The 20,362-nt window shown below is 43.1% G+C and overlaps 1 protein-coding gene and 1 long non-coding RNA gene across 3 annotated transcripts; one reads left to right on the forward strand and one right to left on the reverse strand.

The window, feature by feature from the left end:
- Window positions 1-314: 314 nt before the first annotated feature.
- Window positions 315-4,484, reverse strand: fas (Fas cell surface death receptor). Its single transcript, XM_056436094.1, has 9 exons — window positions 4,326-4,484; window positions 3,921-4,012; window positions 3,129-3,263; window positions 2,898-3,015; window positions 2,664-2,731; window positions 2,454-2,546; window positions 2,185-2,228; window positions 1,842-1,860; window positions 315-1,143 (listed from the first exon to the last, which is right to left on the reverse strand). The coding sequence occupies exons 1-9, from the start codon at window positions 4,394-4,396 to the stop codon at window positions 863-865; spliced, it is 921 nt and encodes a 306-aa protein (XP_056292069.1). The 5' UTR covers window positions 4,397-4,484; the 3' UTR covers window positions 315-862.
- LOC130207466 (uncharacterized) lies at window positions 4,161-20,024 on the forward strand. Of its 2 annotated transcripts, none has more exons than XR_008834291.1 (4): window positions 4,161-4,420; window positions 7,186-7,299; window positions 7,621-7,717; window positions 19,714-20,024. It is a non-coding gene; the product is annotated as an uncharacterized LOC130207466 (long non-coding RNA). The 2 variants fall into 2 exon arrangements; XR_008834292.1 differs by lacking the exon at window positions 4,161-4,420 and adding an exon at window positions 4,480-4,549.
- The last annotated feature ends 338 nt before the right edge of the window (window positions 20,025-20,362 follow it).

Raw genomic sequence — 20,362 nt, forward strand, 5'->3', positions numbered from 1 at the left:
ACAGAAAACATCGCCGCCTGGGAGATGCTGAGCCTCAGCTTCTTTGCGAGAATAAAACAATTAAGAGGTGCAGTAATGTCACTTGTTTAATTTTCTCCTCCTGTTTAGTTTCCTACTCCTCATTGGTTTCATGCTCCTCCACCTCGTTAGTTTCCTGCTCCTCTTCCTATTTAGTTTAGTTTCCTACTCATTACTATTTACATACCCAACCTCCTGGAGGAGGAGCAGCAAAGTAAGGAGGGCGAGGAGCGTGAAACTAACGAGGACAAGGAGGAGGAAACTGAACTAAAATAGTAAGAACAATAACAATGCAGTACGATTCTCACAACAATTTTTTTTTAATGTGGGATTTATTACATTATTCTAGATACAGTTAATACAACAAGCATATGAAAGGGAAGTAGAAGTTTAAATAGTCCTTAGAAATTAAAATCTACTGTGGTATTCTGGTTTTAAGATTAGGGGAGGATAGCTGAACAGAAAAAATCTGTCTTTGAGAAGTAGACATAAAAGTAGACCGCTTCCTATATTAGAAACCAAAAGGTTTAATACATAATTTACAAGCCGTGGCAGATATGGCCTTTGTTCAGCCTTGGACCAGCATCGTTATGGCAACACGGGGATCTTATCTATTTCAAACTGGAAGCGGAACATTTATCACTTCATTATTTAATAAACTGAGAAGCAGGTATTAGTGATTCCTCACTATAACATAATTGTAGATAACAGAAGTCCATTCAAATCAAACGTCAAATTCAGCTTTTACAAAGTTCAAGTACATCTTGTTCAAAATAATAATTCATACAGACAAGCACCGCAAATATTTAAAAAGTGCTAACAGTCGACACATTCAAACAGGAAGTTATGATCTAGACAATATAGCTATCACCTTCTCTGCTTTGGCCCTTCTGTTACTATTTTGAAGGCTTTCGATCAAGATCCTGGAGGCCTCATTTCCCTGGCTCTCCACCCAGATCTGGAGTAGTCGCAAAGTCTGCTCCTGACTGTCGTTCGGGTGGTCCAGTCGACAAGACTCGATAATGGCGCTTTCTATACGGCTTTTCAATGCTACAACATGCATATCCCTCCATCCAATCGTTTCTGCAATGTCAGACAGGTGAGGCTGGAGATCAACAACTGGAGCTGTGTGAAAGACAGGAGCAAAGTGGAGAACTTAATATCAGATCTTCATTGTTCTCGCCGAGGCATTCTAAGGCGTGCAGAATCAGTAACTTCTTTTAAATCACTTCTTAAAACCCATTTTTACAGAACAGCTTTGAAGTGATCTAGTCTTTTTATGCAGAACTTTGGTTCCCCTAATTTAGTTTGTCTGTTTTTAATTAATTTTGGTTTTAATTAATTTTTAATTTAATTTAAATTGTCATATATATTTTTAAATGTAATATTGGTTTCTTGCTATTCCATTTGTTTTGCTTTGACTCTCGGTGGAGCACTTTGTAAACATTGTTTTTAAAGGTGCTATATAAATAAAGTTATTATTATTATTATTATTCTCATGGACACAAAACACCAATCTGGCCTGTTTTCCGACCGCTGCTCACAGCTTACATGTGTTCAGGTATTCATTTAGGTCTGGTGTTGTGCTAATCAGTTAGAAATACTTGGTTAGGACAAGACTAAATAAAATACAACCCTCCCAAACAGAAATCATCAAACATACGCACAACATCAGACTGAATATTGACATAAAAGGAAATGTCAATTCAGTCCGATTGGCAATGTATCAGGTATTTAACCTAACAAGCTCAAAATATATAGAAATGGCAATTAAAGTTCTACTACTGCATGAATACAAAAGGGCATTCTGGGTGTTTTCTTACCTGCAAGAGGCTGCATCTCCTGAGAAACAGAAGAAGCATGAGCGTTAATATAGAACACATTACAACTCCACCGTGATAAAGTAACACACTGCTATTACAGGCTTTACAGATATGTCACAGCACAGTCAAACACGGACATCAACGGTGTCAGACAACTGACCTGCACCTCCTCTAAGAGGAAGCTTTGCCAACATTAGAGGGGAGACAGAAAAGTGTTTATCACACATACACAAGTGTACATGTTTGATAAATGAGGAGATGAAATACGACAACGGCCAAACTTCTCCACAGCTAGTCAGAGAGTTGTGAATGGACTGGAAGAGAAAAGTGGGGAATAACTTACCGGATCAGCAGAGCTCGGTTGGGCTGGGTCCCGGTTTCTCTTCTCTGGTGACATGAATTAGGAAGAAGGCACACACATATTATTAAGTAGCGATAAAAACGTTTTAATTGAACGTAAACAGAACCTCTGGTAGTATTACTCCACTTTCCTAGTTTTACTGTGAAACATATGAGGTTCTAGTGCTCTCTATTGTTCTCAATATATATAGATGAGAAAAAATAATAATAATACTTTGAATTTATAGAGTGCTCTTTTTTTCAAATACTCACTCCAGCATTTCCTTATGAAATAAAATGCAAGAAGACCCAGTCCAATGACTGATATTGCCACAATGCCCAGTATTACCCCAATGTTATGTACCCCTGAAACACAAAGACACAATATATTTTAATTACAGACACAATTATGACACTTGTTTATAAATAAAAATGGAAATCTATAAACTGAGGCCATCATGATGCTATAATGCTTAACCCTACCTTCAACTTTTTCATTGCAGACTGTGTTATTGTTGGATGTACAGGCTACTTTGATGCCATCCGGACACCTTCAAACAAAAGAAAAGAAAGTATGAGAACATCGTATTATTTTATTTTTGCAGCCTATGAGGACTGGTCAATAAACATGCACGTGAAAGCTGTTTTGGAGACATTTCTTTAAGAAGCTATACATACATCTTGTAGTTTAGGGATATTAGACGGAACACAACTTACTCTTTACAGGGATTGCAGATTCTACATGTTTCTGTGCCACTGCTGCAGTAGTGGTCCTTTTTACATCGGCACGTTGCATCACTGGCAGAGCTACAGGGTCGCTTCACCTCTAGATTGGCTAAAAGGAACGTAAAACCACACAACTGAAATTAGAGGGGCCGACCAAACTCCACATTGCTTCGAACTGTATTTTTCCAGAAAAAAATGGATACAAATAAACAGTGTTCATACCGTTCGGTTGTGAGCAGGATGTGCATGGCTCACAGGAGTCCAGGCTATTAGGCAGACTGCTGTAAGTGTTCGCGGCGCAGTGTTCGCATACCCCGTATGGTTGACTCGTCGTGCAGTGCTCCTTCACGTGCTGACCTACAGCATGGAGACACGCGAGAGCCAGAGGCGGGGAAAAAAGAAAATGAATCAGTTTGCATATGATTTACACAACCCACACAGAGAGCATCACACAAACATATTCTAACCAGTATTGTATCACTTTGATGGAAAAACCGACACAAACAGTTTAAGGCGTCCGTGTTTATCAATATGTTCAAATGAATGTTAACGTTCTGCAGTGGCTAAAGGTGTCAAACAACTTATGTATGATGTAGACCTACCTCACAGGGTGAGCTTACAAGTAAAGAGGCTGGGACAAATTATGTTAAGAAACACTTCCCAGGGCCCAAAATACCATGACATTTGCATCAAGTACGTTGTGGTTAAATTTATTCCACAATAAAAACTGAACTGTAGGGGAAAACTTCCTGCATTTTATTATTTATTTTTTTACTTTTTCGTGAGGCACTGTTTTGTCAAAGGGCCATGTATCAAACCGCTGTGTGTGCATTATAAGTTCATATCCTGCTTACATTGTTTATATTCTTGCACTATAACGAATCTTAAATAAACTTTTGAACCACAGTGATTGGGGTTGTGTTCCGCCCTTCTTTAAAAGATGTTTGTGAACTGATTTTCATCGCCGCCTTTAGGGTGGAAGTATACTTCTCCTCGAGGGAGCCCTCTACCCACCGGCGCCACACAGACAGCAGATCCTTCCGCCATGCTCGTACGTCCCATCCACACACGGAAGGCTGCCGTTCCCCTCCGCGACTGTAGGGGCGCTAGAGAGCCGGCGGCAAAAACCAAAGTTAACTTAAGTTGTTATATTCTCAATATTAGCGAGAGGAAAACACAGATAACAACATATTATTTTCTTTAATTTTCAATCACCTGACGTAAATATTGTAGTTACTCGACGCTTTCCTGATTTTACGTGGAAACCTGAACTCAAGTGTTGCCCAATCGAGGTGTTTCCACTCCCGAACCCCACCCGAGCATTCCCACCAACACCCGGGGGTCTAACGTAAGTACCCACAACACCTGTAACACAAACCACACGCTTCAACTCTGCGGTGTGTGTATAGCTGTACTCACGCGTGGACGAGGAGGGGGACCAACACACAGAAAGTACGCCACACAGGAAGCGTGGTCGAAGCGGCTGCCATCACGCTGCTCTACTTTATGAAATGGTGAGAGCGGTCGGTTCAGTTTGCGTCGCCGCCTGCAGCGGAGGCGGCGACTCGCGGCGGGATTTTTCTTTTTCTTGTTTCGCTTCCTCAGTTTTATCACACCAGGAAACGGAGTGCGCGTTCAATCCAGTAGGTGAATACAACTTCATTCATCACAAGGGAAATTGCTGTAATCTGGTTCTCATAAATGCCAAATACAATACGATGTATCTGTGTTTTGGAAACCACCAAAATAAAAGCCTCGCGGTTACCTGTAATGTGTTGTCCACTGGCTGTGCTTTTTTTTTTTTTTTACCAACATGAAAGTCTTAATTGTGTTTCAAAGCCCTCTCTGCATGATGCTAGGAATATGACAGTGCATTTATTTATCATATGTGTAAGCTCAAATAATATAAGTTTGAAAATCAGAACACCCAGCAGGGCTGAGTTTCTTCTCTCAGAATGTAAACAATAGGAGACATATATCTGGTTAATAGGACATAGAGTACCAAGAATAGGACATGACATGTCTATGGTTTAAAGATTGTGTGTCAGTTGTGCCACCAGGAGGTGTTATTGCTCTTTGTATCGTATGATGGCTGGAGGAGTTTACTAAAATCTAATTCAGTCAGTGTCACATATATTTAAACTAGAGATTGTTTAAAAGATTCAACAGCAGATTTTCGAAACAACAAAAAACTGCCTGTACCTAAGTTATCTCAGTTACCTTCCTGAATTATGTTTGTAATGCATTCCTTTAAAACTCATGACATTAATTATGTTATCAGCACCCAGTTGTCATGTGATTTGTAAATGTGCCTGAAGTTTAAAAACATTCTTTTTTTTTTTTTTTTTACAGATCAGCACGACCACTTACTGACTCATTACTGTCCCTGAACAGGGACTCAGCAAAATAAAGATATAAAGAAAGGTTATGTAGGGAAGCAAAGCACTGCACAGCTGGATATCTGGCACCCTGGTGCCATACTAAATACATGAATCAATATAATCTCACTCTTTGATTTATAAAGTTCTTTCGGAATGAATTAATGACGCTCTTAATGTGACATGCAAGCCATTTCTGTCACAGGAAATGCTTTATGTCTGCTAAGAAATTAATCCCCTCCCCATACCCCTAAAACATGCCATATTTGTTTTGATCTCTGCCAGATGTCATTAACAGCAAATTTATCTTTGAACAAAAGTGAAGGAAAAAAGTATTTGGCTGGGGAATAAGAACTTAACTTGAAGGAGAACTCCTGTGGGATTTGGTTGTTTTTGCAAGTGTATCAAATTTCAGGCCTTTGTAGTCCCAGGGAGTCCCAGTGTCGGATTTGTACCAGTCTGCTGCCTGCTCATTTGGCCCATTTATAAAGCTAAATTAACACACACACACACACACACACACACACATACACTGGTGTTTTTAGAAAATCATGAATTTGTAGTTTTAGCCACCCAGGCAGCAGGGCACTGGGTGTGGCCATGTTAGTTCAGTATTTTACCATCCAGACTGGACCCAGACTGAAATATCTCAACATCTATTGGGTGGACGTCAATGGAAATTATTCCAGATATCAGTGTCTTCCAGAGGATGAAGACCAATGAACTTTTCTTTTCTCCGAGTGAAGTGTTTCCACAATTGTTGGACGGACAGGACCTTTCAGCTCGTAGTCAAATCTTTTATTTCTCAAAGTCGATGAACAAAGCTCATGGCCTCCATCCATCTTAACCCTCAATGCTGGACGTCATGAACTGTATACCTGCTAAATCCTTTTTGTTAACACTGTCATCGTGAGTGTCACGACGGGATTAGGGTGGACCCAAATGCACGACTCAGGAGACAGATAATTCAAATAAAGCTTCTGAAAGTGTCATCAAGATCGGAACAGACAGAACAATCAAACTATGGAACGCTCGAGGGCTCGGTCGGAAAAACACAAGACAATCTGGCAGAGGACAAGTGGAAGTGAGGGAGCTAAATAGTGAGGGACTAATGAGGGGATGGGCGAGATAGATAGATAGATATATACTTTATTAATCCCCAAGGGGAAATTTGTCGTCACAGTAGCAGCACCAATAAACTAAACACACAAGAATAAAAAATAAAATTAAAAAATAAAACGGGGATGAAAGATATAGGAGTATACAAAGTAAAATATATATGTATATATAAAACATATATGCATACACAATACACAATACTAATGACAAATTAAATTAAATATAAAAATATTAAATATATTAAATATGGGCTGCAGGTGAGAAGGGCGTGAGGACCAAGTGAAGGGAATGAGGGACTAACGAGGTGATTAGAGGCAGGTGAGGGGAGTTGGACTGACGAGATGGGAAGCAGGATCTGGAATGACTTGATAGTTAGTGAGACAGGATGAAAACAACTTACACAAAAAGGAAGGTGTGGAGCTAAACTGTTACAGTGAGAATGTCAGCAGGCGGACATTAGCTCAAAGCCCCACCGTGCTTCCTCACACAGCGGCTGGAGAGTCTTCGTACTTTTGCAATTTATTTCCATATATCCGCATAGTCCAAACGGTGAACATATATTGCATAGCCAAATCTGAAAATGCAAGTAGACCACGCTGGATTGATCCTGCAATTGGTCCTGCAGCTCTTTCACTATCATTCCTTTTTTCTCTTTTCGCGTGTGCATATTATATATTTAGTTATTGAAGGACAGATGCGAGTCCCACAATGGACCGCCAAGTCAATATTTTCCATCCGTCTTTCTTTTCTTCAACAAACATCTTTCATTCTTTTATCAACAGAAGTAACTGTTTACCAGATGGGATACGGAGAGAGGAAGAAAGAGAATATCTCGATGGCCTCCTTGGGGATGAATAAGTGGAAGAGCCGGACATGTCTTCTTGGCACAGACTCGTGTATGTAGTGCTCCGTCTCTGTTTTGAGTGGGCTTAATGTAACGAGCATATACAACTGTTATCAAGACGCCGACAATGAGAGCACGGCTCTCCTCGCCTCCGCTTGAACTGCAACGAAACCAAATGGCTGCAAAACCACCAGCGGGAAAAGTGCAGCTCGTGGATTTCAGCTCTGCGGAGAGACACAAAATAATCCACGGCCAATGCGTTCTGCCTCCCGTCGCCCCCAGCTCATATGCAGAATAAGGCGACGTAATCGCTCCACTGAGATGGAGGGGAGGAAAAAAATAAAATCGAAAAATACACTGTTTTTGTTGTTAGGAGGAAGCTGCTGGAAGGGACCGTGTTGCAGAGCGTCCCCCGGGGGACGCCGAAGAAGAAGAAGAAGAGGGGAGGAGACGAGTCGAGGAAGCAGAAGGTAACGGCTCCTCTGTTTTGGAGGGAAAAGAAGAAGCGCCAGACGGGAAGACTTCAATGTCTGCGATTGCTTCTGCTGGCTTAAGTTAATTATTGCTGTATTGCATTATAGTCGTTTTTTATAGATTTAGTTAACTATAATCACGATGCACGGGTCTTTTGGGGGGAAATTGGGTCACAGCGGTGTTAACCTGAAAGTCTTCCAGAAATGATACTGCATGTATGTCATTGCCATGTTGAAATGACCCCCCCCCCCCCCCCCCCCTCCCCTGAAAGTACACTAAGCATCTGTTCATTTAAGATGTCATGCATACTCTTTTTTTTTTAGAGCCAACGCTTTTAGGCCTACAAGTAGTCATCATAAACCTGGAAAGTATTGGTGACGACTATATTTCCAAAGTGATAGGTTTCGCTCTTTCACTTCAGAGTGCAGAGACTCGAAATTTAAACTTACATACCGTGACACTTTTTACTTTTAAGTAAATATTTGATGCGATCACCTTATAAAAAGAAACAGACTGATGAGACTGGCATTATGCAGTGCTCCTGTTCACAAGCTGAACGCGTGGTATCGGATGATTCAGAATATATATATGTCTCTATTCGGGTTATCTTGAATGCTTAAAAAAGATGAAATAAGACTAAATGTCTACGCGAAGTGCTCGTCTGCCTTGTAATGTGACCAGTATGGAAAACCCGATGCTTCTTCACTCCCAGAACAGGAAGAGATTCACGCTGCTCTTCAACGACAGGAAGTAACCTCTGCGCCGATGACGCATGTCTCGGGGGAATGCTCAGCGAGTTCTGTAGATCTGGAGCACGCTGTTCACGAGCAGCGGGGCTGTGCAAAGCCGTGCAACATGTTGCAGCACACACACACACACACACACACACACTCTGATCGTCACTTTCTTTGAGTGCAGCTTTGTGCCATACATTGCAAGTAAGGCTTGTGTTCATCACTAAATTGTCAACAGCAACTCGAAGATCTCCCTGTCTTCCTCAGCACACACACACACACACACACACACACACGTGCAGACAAACTAGATGAGAAAGCGTAAAACTGCCACGAGACGATATGTCTGTGCAGAGAGATTTTACTCCCCCCCCCCCCCCCCTCCAGCGGTCTGCCTAATTAGAGTCGAGCGCATCTGTGGGCGAGGGAGTCAGCGTCTGCACATGGAAGGGGGATTTGTCCGAGAGCTTTCATTCTCCGGGCCGTCTGGTGGGGAAGACAATGGCGAGGAGTGCAGATTGGATGTTCTCCCCCCAGCACAGAGGAAAGACGAGAATAATTGTCGTTGAATGTCCCATAGAGATGGATTTAATGGGACTGTTGATATTGGAAAATCCAGTTAGGGACTAAATCAAAACCGAGCGGCAGCAGGGAGAGCTCAGCACGAACCGAGTCCAACCCCGCCCGTCTTGTCCTTTACCCGTCCTCTCCGTCCTCCAGTCGTTTATTGTTTTCGTTAAACCATCACACGAAAGGGCGTCCGACCTCGAGGACAAACCCTTCGAGGTCGGACGAGAATAAGCGACGTCGTCTTTGTCTGCCGTCCTCTCGTTCCCTTAACCTGGCGTGAACCGGGATGTGCCGCCGTGACTCCCAATCAGGGTACATCAGCCATGAATAAAAACAGGGAGTATCTGATACTAACAGTTGTTTTAAAAATAAATAAAAAATGAAAAGCGTATACAATATTGAGTCAACTGTATCGCTGTGACACACGATTGAGAATGTGTGAAAACTAACGAGGGGTTCAGGAGCATGGAGAAAAGATGAAACTGTTCGTGAAGAATCAAAAGTTAATTTGTTATGAATACACGGGTTAAACTGGTGGTGACTGGTAATGTATTGAAGGTATAAATAGTTCAGGTCAAGTAAAGGTTGCGTTCCAAATTACAAATGCAAACTTGACCAAAACATGTTTTTGTAAAGTGTTATGAGCGTAATAGGAGTGATGGAGCTCATTTGTACAGAAGCGTGAGGCTACATGACGGGAAAGGCTGGGAGACGCTGGACGATATAATCTGACTTTTAGCGAGTGCATAATTTTGCCAGCGCTGCATAATCCTCTCACTTTGTTGTCCTTTGTTAACAGAACATGTGGAGAAATGTTGCATCAGAATCAAAAGACAGGAATAAAGAATCGCAAGATGCACACACACACTTATTTTTGAGTGCAAAAGTTCACGAGAAGTGAGCTGACGACTTCTTCCAGCAAACTTAACCAACCGTGTAGCATATTCACTTCAGTGAGAACATGAAACTTTTTTATTTCACCACACACAGAAAATACACGGAAGTATGTAATCAAACACACACACACACACACACACGTACACGTACACAAACAGCACTTACACACATGAACACGCATAGCTATCACCTCCCACCCACCAGCCTGGAAAATATGAACCTTTTCATCTCATGTCACCTTTTCATCTCACATGCCTACAGACACACGCCACACACACACACATGCACATTATAAACGTGCGTGAGCACCCAGATTCACACACAGGCGGCTGCAGATATCGCACAGGAAATTGAGAGAATTCAGGGAGTGGAGAGACTCACTCGGTTAAAGAGGACCAAACTGCAGGAAACGAGAATTATTGACCCTCCCTTGTGACCGCATTTACAATCTGCGCCTGAAATCAGTTGGAGAGAAGAAAGAAAACAGAAAGCCGGAGAAGAAAAAATGTTTGAGCGTCTATTAATAGAAGGAGCACATTTGAAAGGATTGGGAAAAGGCACGCAGTCATCTATTATTCAGCTCCTATGTTTATCACGAATAATGAGTCCGAGAAATGTAGAAACCTGACGTGCCCGTTTGAAATCGAGATTAATTTATCTGACGATAGCACATTTCCAACTTGTGAAGAATTAATGAAATGCTTTTTTGGGGGAAATAAATTCTTATTTACATGTTTTTCTTCATGATGTTTTTTTGCGTGTCAAACAAACCCACGGAGCGTCCTGCAGCATCGGGATGCAATCACACGAAAAGGACTCGGAACTGAAGATTTACTGCGTTTCCCTGTACGTCATGAATCAGATCAGCTCCTCGAATGCAAAAGCGAGGCAATCTAATTGTCTTAGATCAGCACCTATAAGACTTTCCGCTGTTTGTCTCAGACAAAGGGGATTTAAAGACTCCCTTAACCTTCATTTGAGACTTTCGGCACAACCGACAATGACGACGGGAGGCCGCGTTAACGAAAACAAACGCGATGCCGTGAGCGTGAAGAGGAGAGGGCTTTTTGCATTGAAGAGGTGCACGGGGCCTCATTCATAATTCAGAGGCGTCGCAGCGTTATGAGAGAGGAGGACGCATCTGTCTGCATTACGCCGGCGTTGCCTCCGAGTTGCATCATCCTTCCCCGGGAGGTTGGGGTAATTTCAAGAGTGTAATACGCTCTCCCTATCGGTTGTGCTCCGGCTGGGGCTAATTTCAGCCTCGGATAAGAGCCTTTATTTGTCACCCGGCTCCTTCGCCCTGTCACCGAGCCCAGAAGGGCCTCCTCCTCCTCCTCCTCTGTCTGGGATCGAAGAAGGAGTGCTGACTGGACGAGCTGCTGTTTGTCTCTGTGCTCCTGGCGACTGCTCAGTGGGTTTTATCACAAGTAAGGATACTATGAACGCTCACTGCTAACTGGAAACCCATCCCCCCCCTCACACACACACACACGGGCACATATAGCTGTCTCCCCACACAAAGAGAGGGGCATGTGACTTATTACACACACACACACACACACAGCTGGCTGCTGGTCTGTCTGACCTAGTTTATTTCTGTAGGCCGCTCGAATGAAGGGAGCGATCGCGCTGTATTATCTGACTGCATCTGATTTGCATTTCTGCCCTGTCACTGGCAGATGGCACCAGAGGTCGAAAGCAGAACCTTTTTTCCGGAGGCCCCGTCACACGTGACACATACTGCACGTACACACACACACACACACACACATAGAGAGATAATCTGAGCACATATTAACACTTAAATGATCAGAAAAGGTGATTGACTACATACTAAATGCTTTTTTTCTATCAAGTGAAAACAATCCCCCTGTTGGATGTTATAGAGGCGTGCAGGTGTAGAGCAATCGTCGTTTGGTTGACACCCTCTCCTCTTGCACTGTTCGTGCTTCGTAGGAAGGAAGTGATGAATCACACTCACTTATGTGTGGTAGCGGCGAGTGTTCACGTAGAGATGGGGTCTCTCTTTCTCTTCCTCTGTCACACACACTCTCTCACTCTCACTCTATCTAGAAATCACATCGGAAGTGGACAGACATAAAAGCTCAGTGCTTTGTCATTTTCCATCGGATGGAGGCCTCTGTGACGGTTGAGGCGCCGCAGAAGGAAGGAGCGCCATGCTGGGTTGATTGTGATGACGTGGAACGGCGGGTTTACGTCGTCTGTACGGCATGAGGACGTGTGTGTGTGTGTGTGTGTGTTGCTCTATTCTCAATCTCATCAACTGTCTTTGTGGGAATGAACACACGGCGGCTTTAAGGCACCACCTCTCGGCGGGATGAATCGGGCTTGTACTCGAGCTCACGCAGAAATGAGTGGCGATGTCACAGGTGGTGTGTGTGTGTGTGTGTGTCCCATGTGTGTGTGTCTGGATGCACTGACATTTATTCAGATGAGCCAGTTGTTAACATCTCGACTCCGGGAGCTTATTGCACCTTTTCGTGTCATGCCTGAGATGTCAAAAATATAAATGTGCACTCCGTGAGTGTAGGTATCCAAACACACACACACACACACACACACACACATACTGTATTTGTGCACACGTACACACACACATGCCATCAATCTTTATGTGGAGACAATAAACATCAGGGTGTGCTCCCACTCTCTTTTCCTTCTTTCTTTTTCTCTTTCACACACACACACACACACACACACACACACACACACACACACACACACACATGCTGACGTAACCGTTATTTAAGGGTGTGGGGACATTTTCCATGCGGTTTAAGTGGTTAAGCTTTGCAATTGTAAAAGTGTGAAAGAGAAAATAAATCTGCCACATCTGCTCAATGTAAAGACACAAATGGCTAAAGTGGAGTTGGGGGGGAGGCCGATTAGATTGAGACTCATTGAAATGTTGGGCAACAACAGGCGACAGAAAACACACCGCGTTGTCACGCCAGAGAAGAACTTTTCCCTGAGCTTTGGTGCTCCTGAGGCTGATTGAGATATCACGATATTGTTAAAGTGTTATTCTCCAGAATGCTACTTGAGCTTGAACCCTTTTCCTGTTTTGTCTTTCGCTTTCACCGTTTTCTTTGATCCCGCCGTCTCCTCTCTGACTCATCCTTCAGGTCTCGAGTGTTTTGTGGTGAACCGCTGTCCAATCCGCTCATTTCTAATATCCTTTTTCTCTCCAGTATCCCACTTTCTCCCTCTTTTTTTTCCATTTCCGTTCCGTCTCCCGTGAGCAAAGGTTAAGTTCCAGTTGAGTGTCGATGGCTTTAAATAATGCATATTTCTAATAAAATATAAATGAGATTTTTTTTGTTTAAGGAAATATTGTAAATTACACAGAGTAGGTCAATCTTGTGAGCTGAAATAATTCAATATTTGGATAGAAATGTCAAACAGGGGTTGAATTGGGTTCTCTCCGCCTTCAATGTGTCCTCTGAGATTTTATAAGCGATGGAGAAGACTATTCCTTAACTCACAGGGAACTAATTGTGTGGTTGGTGCAAGTCTGTGTGTTACGTCACGGTGCTTTAGCCCCGTTAGTACAGGTAATACAGGTATTCACGTCGTCTGAACCTTTTTCTGTGATCCTTATTACCTTCGCATTGAAAATGCGGAAGGTTACGTTTTGATCGCCGTGTATTTATTTATTTATTTGTATGTGTGTTACTCGCATAACTCAAAAAGTATTAAACCGAATCGCATGACATTTGGTGGGATGATTGGTTATTATCCGGGGACTATTTGATTAGATTTTGGGATCGATCGGGTCAAAGGTCAAGGCCATGAAAATGTCAAAATCTTCTTTTTACCATAGAACGGTTAATTTGTATCCAATTGGCATGCAACTAATGCCAAAATGTTCATAATTCAATGCCCAATCTTGTGATATGCGAAAGTATGCGCTCTACCGAGTGCCCGTTCTAGTTTTCAATTTTGTAATGCCCTTTTTTATACGTCGACGGCATCCCCGCTGGGCCGTCGTCCCGTCAGGTGGTCTCCGTGACAGGATTGGCCACATTGTGCTGTCCACTGTCTCTTCACTGCGGCAATTGTGTCAATCTTACCTTAAATCCTTTTAGCTTGCAACGGTCTGGGCTTTTTGTGTCTTGCCTAAACGGATGCTAGCGGAACCGACATAAGCCTGTGTGTTTATCTGTTGTTGTCTGCCGCTGTGAGCATGTGCTATGAGCGTCCTCTGTTTTTGGGACGCTGTCGTGCATGGATGTAGATATCGTGTGTGTGTGTGTGTGTTTGTGCTCGCTGTGTGTTCTGATTTGATGGCTGCTTGCTCTCGGTGTTTGTTTGGGGTTAAAAGCCCCCGTCTCTGAGGGTGTTAGCGGGGGTCATCTAAACCTGATCTGCAGCAGAATCGCTTGAGAGGCAGAAGCATAATCTGGAGCTGGCTTTGTGCAGCCAGATTAAAGCGATGATGTTTTTAAACCTTTCTCACGGCCGCAATATGCCTCCGCTTCCCTCCCTGCTACTCGGCATGTGTGTGTGTGTGTGTGTGTGTGTGTGTGTGTGACAGCGAATCCACACAGCCGGGTTCAGGAAAAGGACACCTTCCCCGCTCTATTTATGAAGCGGGGAGCTTTAGCACATTATCGGAGACAACGCACGCGTGTTCTATTCATCTATTAATTTGCCATCAGCGTGGTGTATAGCTGCAGCGTGTCTTCTCCAGCGTTTGAGTGGAAACAGCTGCTAATCCTAATCCCCCCCCACCACCACGACCCCCCCACCCAAAGGGATTCGGTCATATCACAGGCCCTTTAAAAAGCTCTGGCTGGCTGGTTCCAGGGCTGGTCGAGTGGCTGGCTGACTGGCAGCATCCAAACGAGAGGACGGCCAGCGCTCACCCACTCGGCCTCCAGAAAGTGTGTCACTTGTTTTGTACAAGTGAACATACACACTCCTAGAAATTTCCATTGCACACCGCATCTCCGTGGGTATCGGCCAATATGGTGAAACTAGCGACAGGGAGGAAGGTTTTGATGAATGCGTAGACCGTTCTGTGAAATGGATTAGACAAAGAGATGATTGGCTAACACAAAATTAAAAAATTTTGGTAACTGACGTCGTATCTGAGCAACTGTATCTCAGGCGGTCCAGAGTGTCGACCACTGTTTGGTGGTTTTAACCCTCCTGTTACCTTCGGGTCAATTTGACCCCATTCAATGTTTAACCCTCCTGTTACCTTTATATTTACTGACATATTTTACCCTTGGGGTCAATTTGACCCCAGCAATTAAAACCTCCAGTAAATTATTAGAAATAATATTGTTTTCCAAATTTAAGTGTGAGGTACTTTATGTTTGTTTGTTGACGACCTAAATAGCCCTTTAAATATATAAAAAAGTTGATATTTCTTATATGTTTGACACAGTGAAAAACAGCCTGGGGTCAAATTGACCCGAAAGAACACCGACATTAAACATTGAATGGGGTCAAATTGACCCTAAAGGTAACAGGAGGGTTAAACCTTTTATTTTCCTCTCCACATGTTTAAAGGAATAGTTTGACATGTTGGGAAATATGCTTATTAGTTTAGCATACAGCTAGCCTGGCTTTGTCCAAAAGTTAAACAAAATCAGTCCTGGCAACCACTGAAGACTTTTCGGAAATCACTGTGGCCATCCAGCAATTGTCAATAGTCACGACATCCTGGTAGTTCTGATTATTTAACGTGAGGAGAGCTGCCGTCTCCACATGGCTCCACACACATCTGATGTTTTTGATCTCCCACTATTGTATTTGCTACGTCTGTTTCTATTGCACTTCGTAGATTTTTTTTAATTTTCTTTATTAACACAGCAACTTTTTAACCTCAACCAATTGTTGTTGTATTTTTGGGTTGATTTTTGCAATATTTTTGTTGAAAATTAGCGTAAAAACCGGCGGATGGAAACACAGTCATGTGCCAACGGGATAATAACAAATATACGAATGAACCAGAGCCAGTTGATCTCATGGCCTCTAACACACTGAAGCCATTCCTCTTCTCTGAAACTCTGAAAGTCTTCAATACTATTTCTTACTTTCCCTCTCCGGCCCAAACGCTAATATCGGCCTCGTCCATCAGCCGCTCTCACATCAGTCATTTCAGATAATGACTCTCGGCCGGGAGAGAATGAGAGCGGAGGGACTCGGAGGCCGAGCCGAGTATCATCCGCCACGCCGGTGTCTCCCTCCCTTGTTCTCGGTGCATGAGGATGAGACGGGGATGAGGAGAGCACGACTAACTCTCAGTCACAGGCGTGAGGATTAGGGACTGTCACCATCAGCCATATGCCTCGCATTACCCTCACGGAGACACTCGAGGGAGAGAGGGAAGAGAGCGAAGAGGAGGAGGAGGAGGAGGCTCAAGGGAAGGATTATGCCGGCTCTAAGATTGCAGGGTAAAAATCAGGTGGAGAACAAAGCCTGTCGAAATACAGAGCGATGAACACACTGACTCAGGAGTTCGTATGAACTTACATTTCCGCACACGGATGTAGAAAAAAGTCCTGCGGCCAAAAGCACCTTTCACTTCTGGGTTTCCCAAACACAATGCGAGTTCCTGTTGTAGAAACGTGTGTGTGTGTGTGTGTGTGTGTGTGTGTGTGTGTGAGCTGAGGAAGGGGCGGGGTCAGCAGCGACAGCAATACAGTAAATGTTTCCATGTGCTTCTCTTATTCATGAAGACGCACATAAACACAGACTGACAAGTATGCTGGCATATCCATGTCAACAAACACACACACACACACAGGAGAAACAGAGCTGGTGTGACTCATTAGTTGACTCGGGTCTTGACAGTAAAAAATAACATCTGAAAACATTTACCGTTAATTCATTAGCACTTGGTCCAACGAGAAGCATTTTCATGGATTTCCAATAAATTGCACCTTGCCAGCTGAACCGTTGCTACGGCGACGACCACGTGTCCAAACATTTCTTTCTTCTCACCAGTTCCACTTCCTCACGCACCGTATGGATCCCGGGTGCGTTCACACACAAATCAAAGCACACACAGAGGTTTTCTCTCAAAGTTGAAGCAAGTGCAGATGAGTTCAGGACACTTTGAAGAGATCACATGTCACACAAGGACAGCAGAGTGGTGATATCCCACACTTTGCTTATTTGGAGTGTTTTATGAGATCTATGTTGTCCGGATGGTACAGATTATTCTTTTCGATGTAATCCACAATGAGTCTCTCACTGCTTTTGACCATAAGTTATTCATGAAGTTTGACCTAAAGGAGATGAATCAAGAAGACATTCAAACTAGGAGATGTGTTTAATAATGTACTGATGAAAGGAGGGATTGTTTTAATATTCGTTTTCAGGGGAACGCTGGATGGGATTCCAGCTTCAATGCAGTGGAGGAATAAAAAAACACAAAAACTGCAATAAACAACATTTCTACACCTCCGGACGGCGATGGTCGCACGCTTTTTTTGGGCGGCTTTAGCTCAGTGGGGAGGAGAGGGGGCAACTGCAACCGATTGTGGGTGGGATTCCGATCCCTCCCATTAGTTGCACGTTGAAGTGTCCCAGAGCAAGGCACCCAACCCCAGTTGCTTCCGCGGCGCCCCACCCATAATAATAAAATCCTTAAAAATGGGTTAAATGATGAGAATTTAATTTAATAAAAGTGGAAAAAAGTATATTCTTATTCTTAATCGGAGGAAGTAATCAGAGCTGTTGTCCTTTTCTCCTTCACAGACATTTGCGTTATGAATGTAAACACGTCTTTTCCGACTATATCTGGATTAAAACACAGATTAGCGCTTCAGTGGCACTTAAATGGCTCTTATTATGGTACTTTTTGGTGGTCTCCATCGTGGAATATGCCTACTACGAACTATTCATACACTCTGTCATATTCATTGAATGTATTTTAACTCTAATCTGTTCTTCTGGTCACATGACATCTATTGCATCTGTCCATCCTGGAGAGGGATCCTCCTCTATTCTCTCCTGAAGGTTTCTTCCTTTTTTTTCCCCCTGAAGGGTTATTTGGGAGTTTTTCCTGATCCGATGTGAAGTTTTGGGACAGGGATGTCTATGTGTACAGATTGTAAAGCACTCCGAGACAAATTTGTAATTTGTGAAATTGGGCTATACAAATAAACTGAATTGAATTGAATTGAACTTTTGTAGTTTGACTATGTTGAGGAAATGTTACTTTCTGTATTCTTGTTGTTCTGAGTTTGCACTCTAAGTTAAATGCACTTATCGTAAGTCTCTTTGGATAAAAGCGTCCGCTAAATGACATGTAATGTCATGTAAATATAATGAATATAATGTGTGCATCTCATACTCTCATATCTAGAAACGCTCCAGCGGCCCCGCTCCCTCCATCGAGCGTGTTTGATGGTTTCTCCTGAGACCACCGTGAAGAAGGCGAGGCAGAGCGGCACTTAGCATGTAAAAAAGACCATATGTGTGGGCACGGAGAAATGACTTGCCTGTGGTCCTCGCCGGGCTTATGCGAGTGTGTGGGAGGCAGAGTCTGACTGTTCATGGAGTGTATTTGTGTATGTGCCATGGTCTGCGCGCGTGGGCGCGTGTGCACGTTTTTTTTCCACTGGCTGTCACTCTTTGGTAACTTGCACGGCCTGTGTGCGAGTGTGTCTCTTTCGGTGTGTGTGTTTAAGCTTTTGTTTAATTTCTACTTCCTGTTTTATTCTTGGCCTCATCCAAACGCAACACAGCTGTGCAGTCAGCCAGAGAAAGAGGGCTTGGGGGATGGGCTGCCAGGTCCGGGTGACCGCAGCCATGCTCTGCGACTGCTACCAACAGATGGAAGGGAAACGGGGTGACCAGCCTGGGCTTATCTTGTCTTTGTAGGCCAGACTGACCCCTCCCACACACACACACACACACACACACACACAGTCCCCCACCCCTTCATTCGGTCATAATACTATGCTTACATCTCAATATCGTGGTGTGCTTTTTCCCCTCTTCTTGTCACTGTAGCTCGACGCGTGGACCCTGGAAGGCTTTCGCCGCCGGACAAAAACAAAACAAAATGTGAAAAGTTGTCCATGATAAATGCGAATTGTCAAACAATATTTGGAGATGCTAAACCAGATAATCAAACAACCACCTACCAGACAGAGGAAACATGAAATTAATCTGTATGCTTTTGCAAAATAGACATTTTGACCGTGAGCTGGTTGATGAACTGCCGTTAGCTGTGGAGAGCTAATTGCTAACATGCCACTTAACCCTCCTATTACCTTTGGGGTCAATTTGACCTCTTTTAATGTTTAACGCCTCTAAAATAAATGATTGACATCTTTTTTTTTTCTTCATATTTCATGACTTTTACCAATTTATTAGGGACAACTAGGTAAACACCAAATTCACATGATGCTTTGTTTTCAATGTCCTGGACACAACTTGTACGCATCGGTGTTCTTTGGGGTCAATTTGACCCCAGGCGGTTTTTCACTGTGTAAAAACATATAAGAAATATCAACATTTTACACACATTGGTTTTGGTTGGGTATTTTTTATTTATTTAAAGGGCTATTTAGGTAGTCAGCAAACAAACATAAAGTACCTGACACTTAAACTTGGGAAACAATATAAATTCTAATAATTCTCAGGAGGTTTAAATTGCTGGGGGCAAATTGACCACACGGGTAAAATATGTTAGTAAATTTGAAGGTAATAGGAGGGTTAAGAAGGTTCTCCATGTATCTCTCTCCTGATCTGTTTACTCCCCTCCGACAATTTTGTTCAACGGAACGGTGATGGAAAAGTTCGGTTCCAAAGAAGCGCCACTGACTCCCCTCGATGACCGCAAACCGAATGTTTTCAGAAAGAATATCAATCCATCCTTCGTTGAGCCGTTCACACTCTGTCAGAGGTAAGTTTAATATGGTGAATGGTGCAACACAGCTTATATGCTTCATGTACTTTATCTCGTAGGCGTTCTTGTAATTTCAGTGAATGTAGAATGAAACATTTATATTGCGTCTGAATTTGTATGTATTATATTTTTGGAAATGACCGTCCAGATAGGAGAAGTAGACCAACAGACAAATATAAGTTCCTATTATTTTGCTCTGTTTCTTTTCATGTCTTACCCGAAAATAGAGGATCGTATATTGTGTTCGTTTAGCTATATAATGTGTAATATCTGACCCACATAAAGTAAATATTCCATCACCCAAAATCATATTTCCTCATCTGGTTGAAACTTTTAGAGCAGCCAGCGCTCAATACATACAAATGAAGCAGGATATTGATTCGATTAATATTTCAGACGCTGCCACGTGAGTGTGTGTGTGTGTGTGTGTGTGAGACGAAGAGGGCAATCAAAGGCTAAAGATGTTGATTCTCAAGCCAGAGATCCACTGAAGTCGGCCCTCTTCGTTCTCGCCTGCCTGTGGAGAGCTGAGACATCTC

Source organism: Pseudoliparis swirei, chromosome 17 (assembly GCF_029220125.1).
Source record: "Pseudoliparis swirei isolate HS2019 ecotype Mariana Trench chromosome 17, NWPU_hadal_v1, whole genome shotgun sequence".
NCBI lineage: Eukaryota > Metazoa > Chordata > Actinopteri > Perciformes > Liparidae > Pseudoliparis > Pseudoliparis swirei.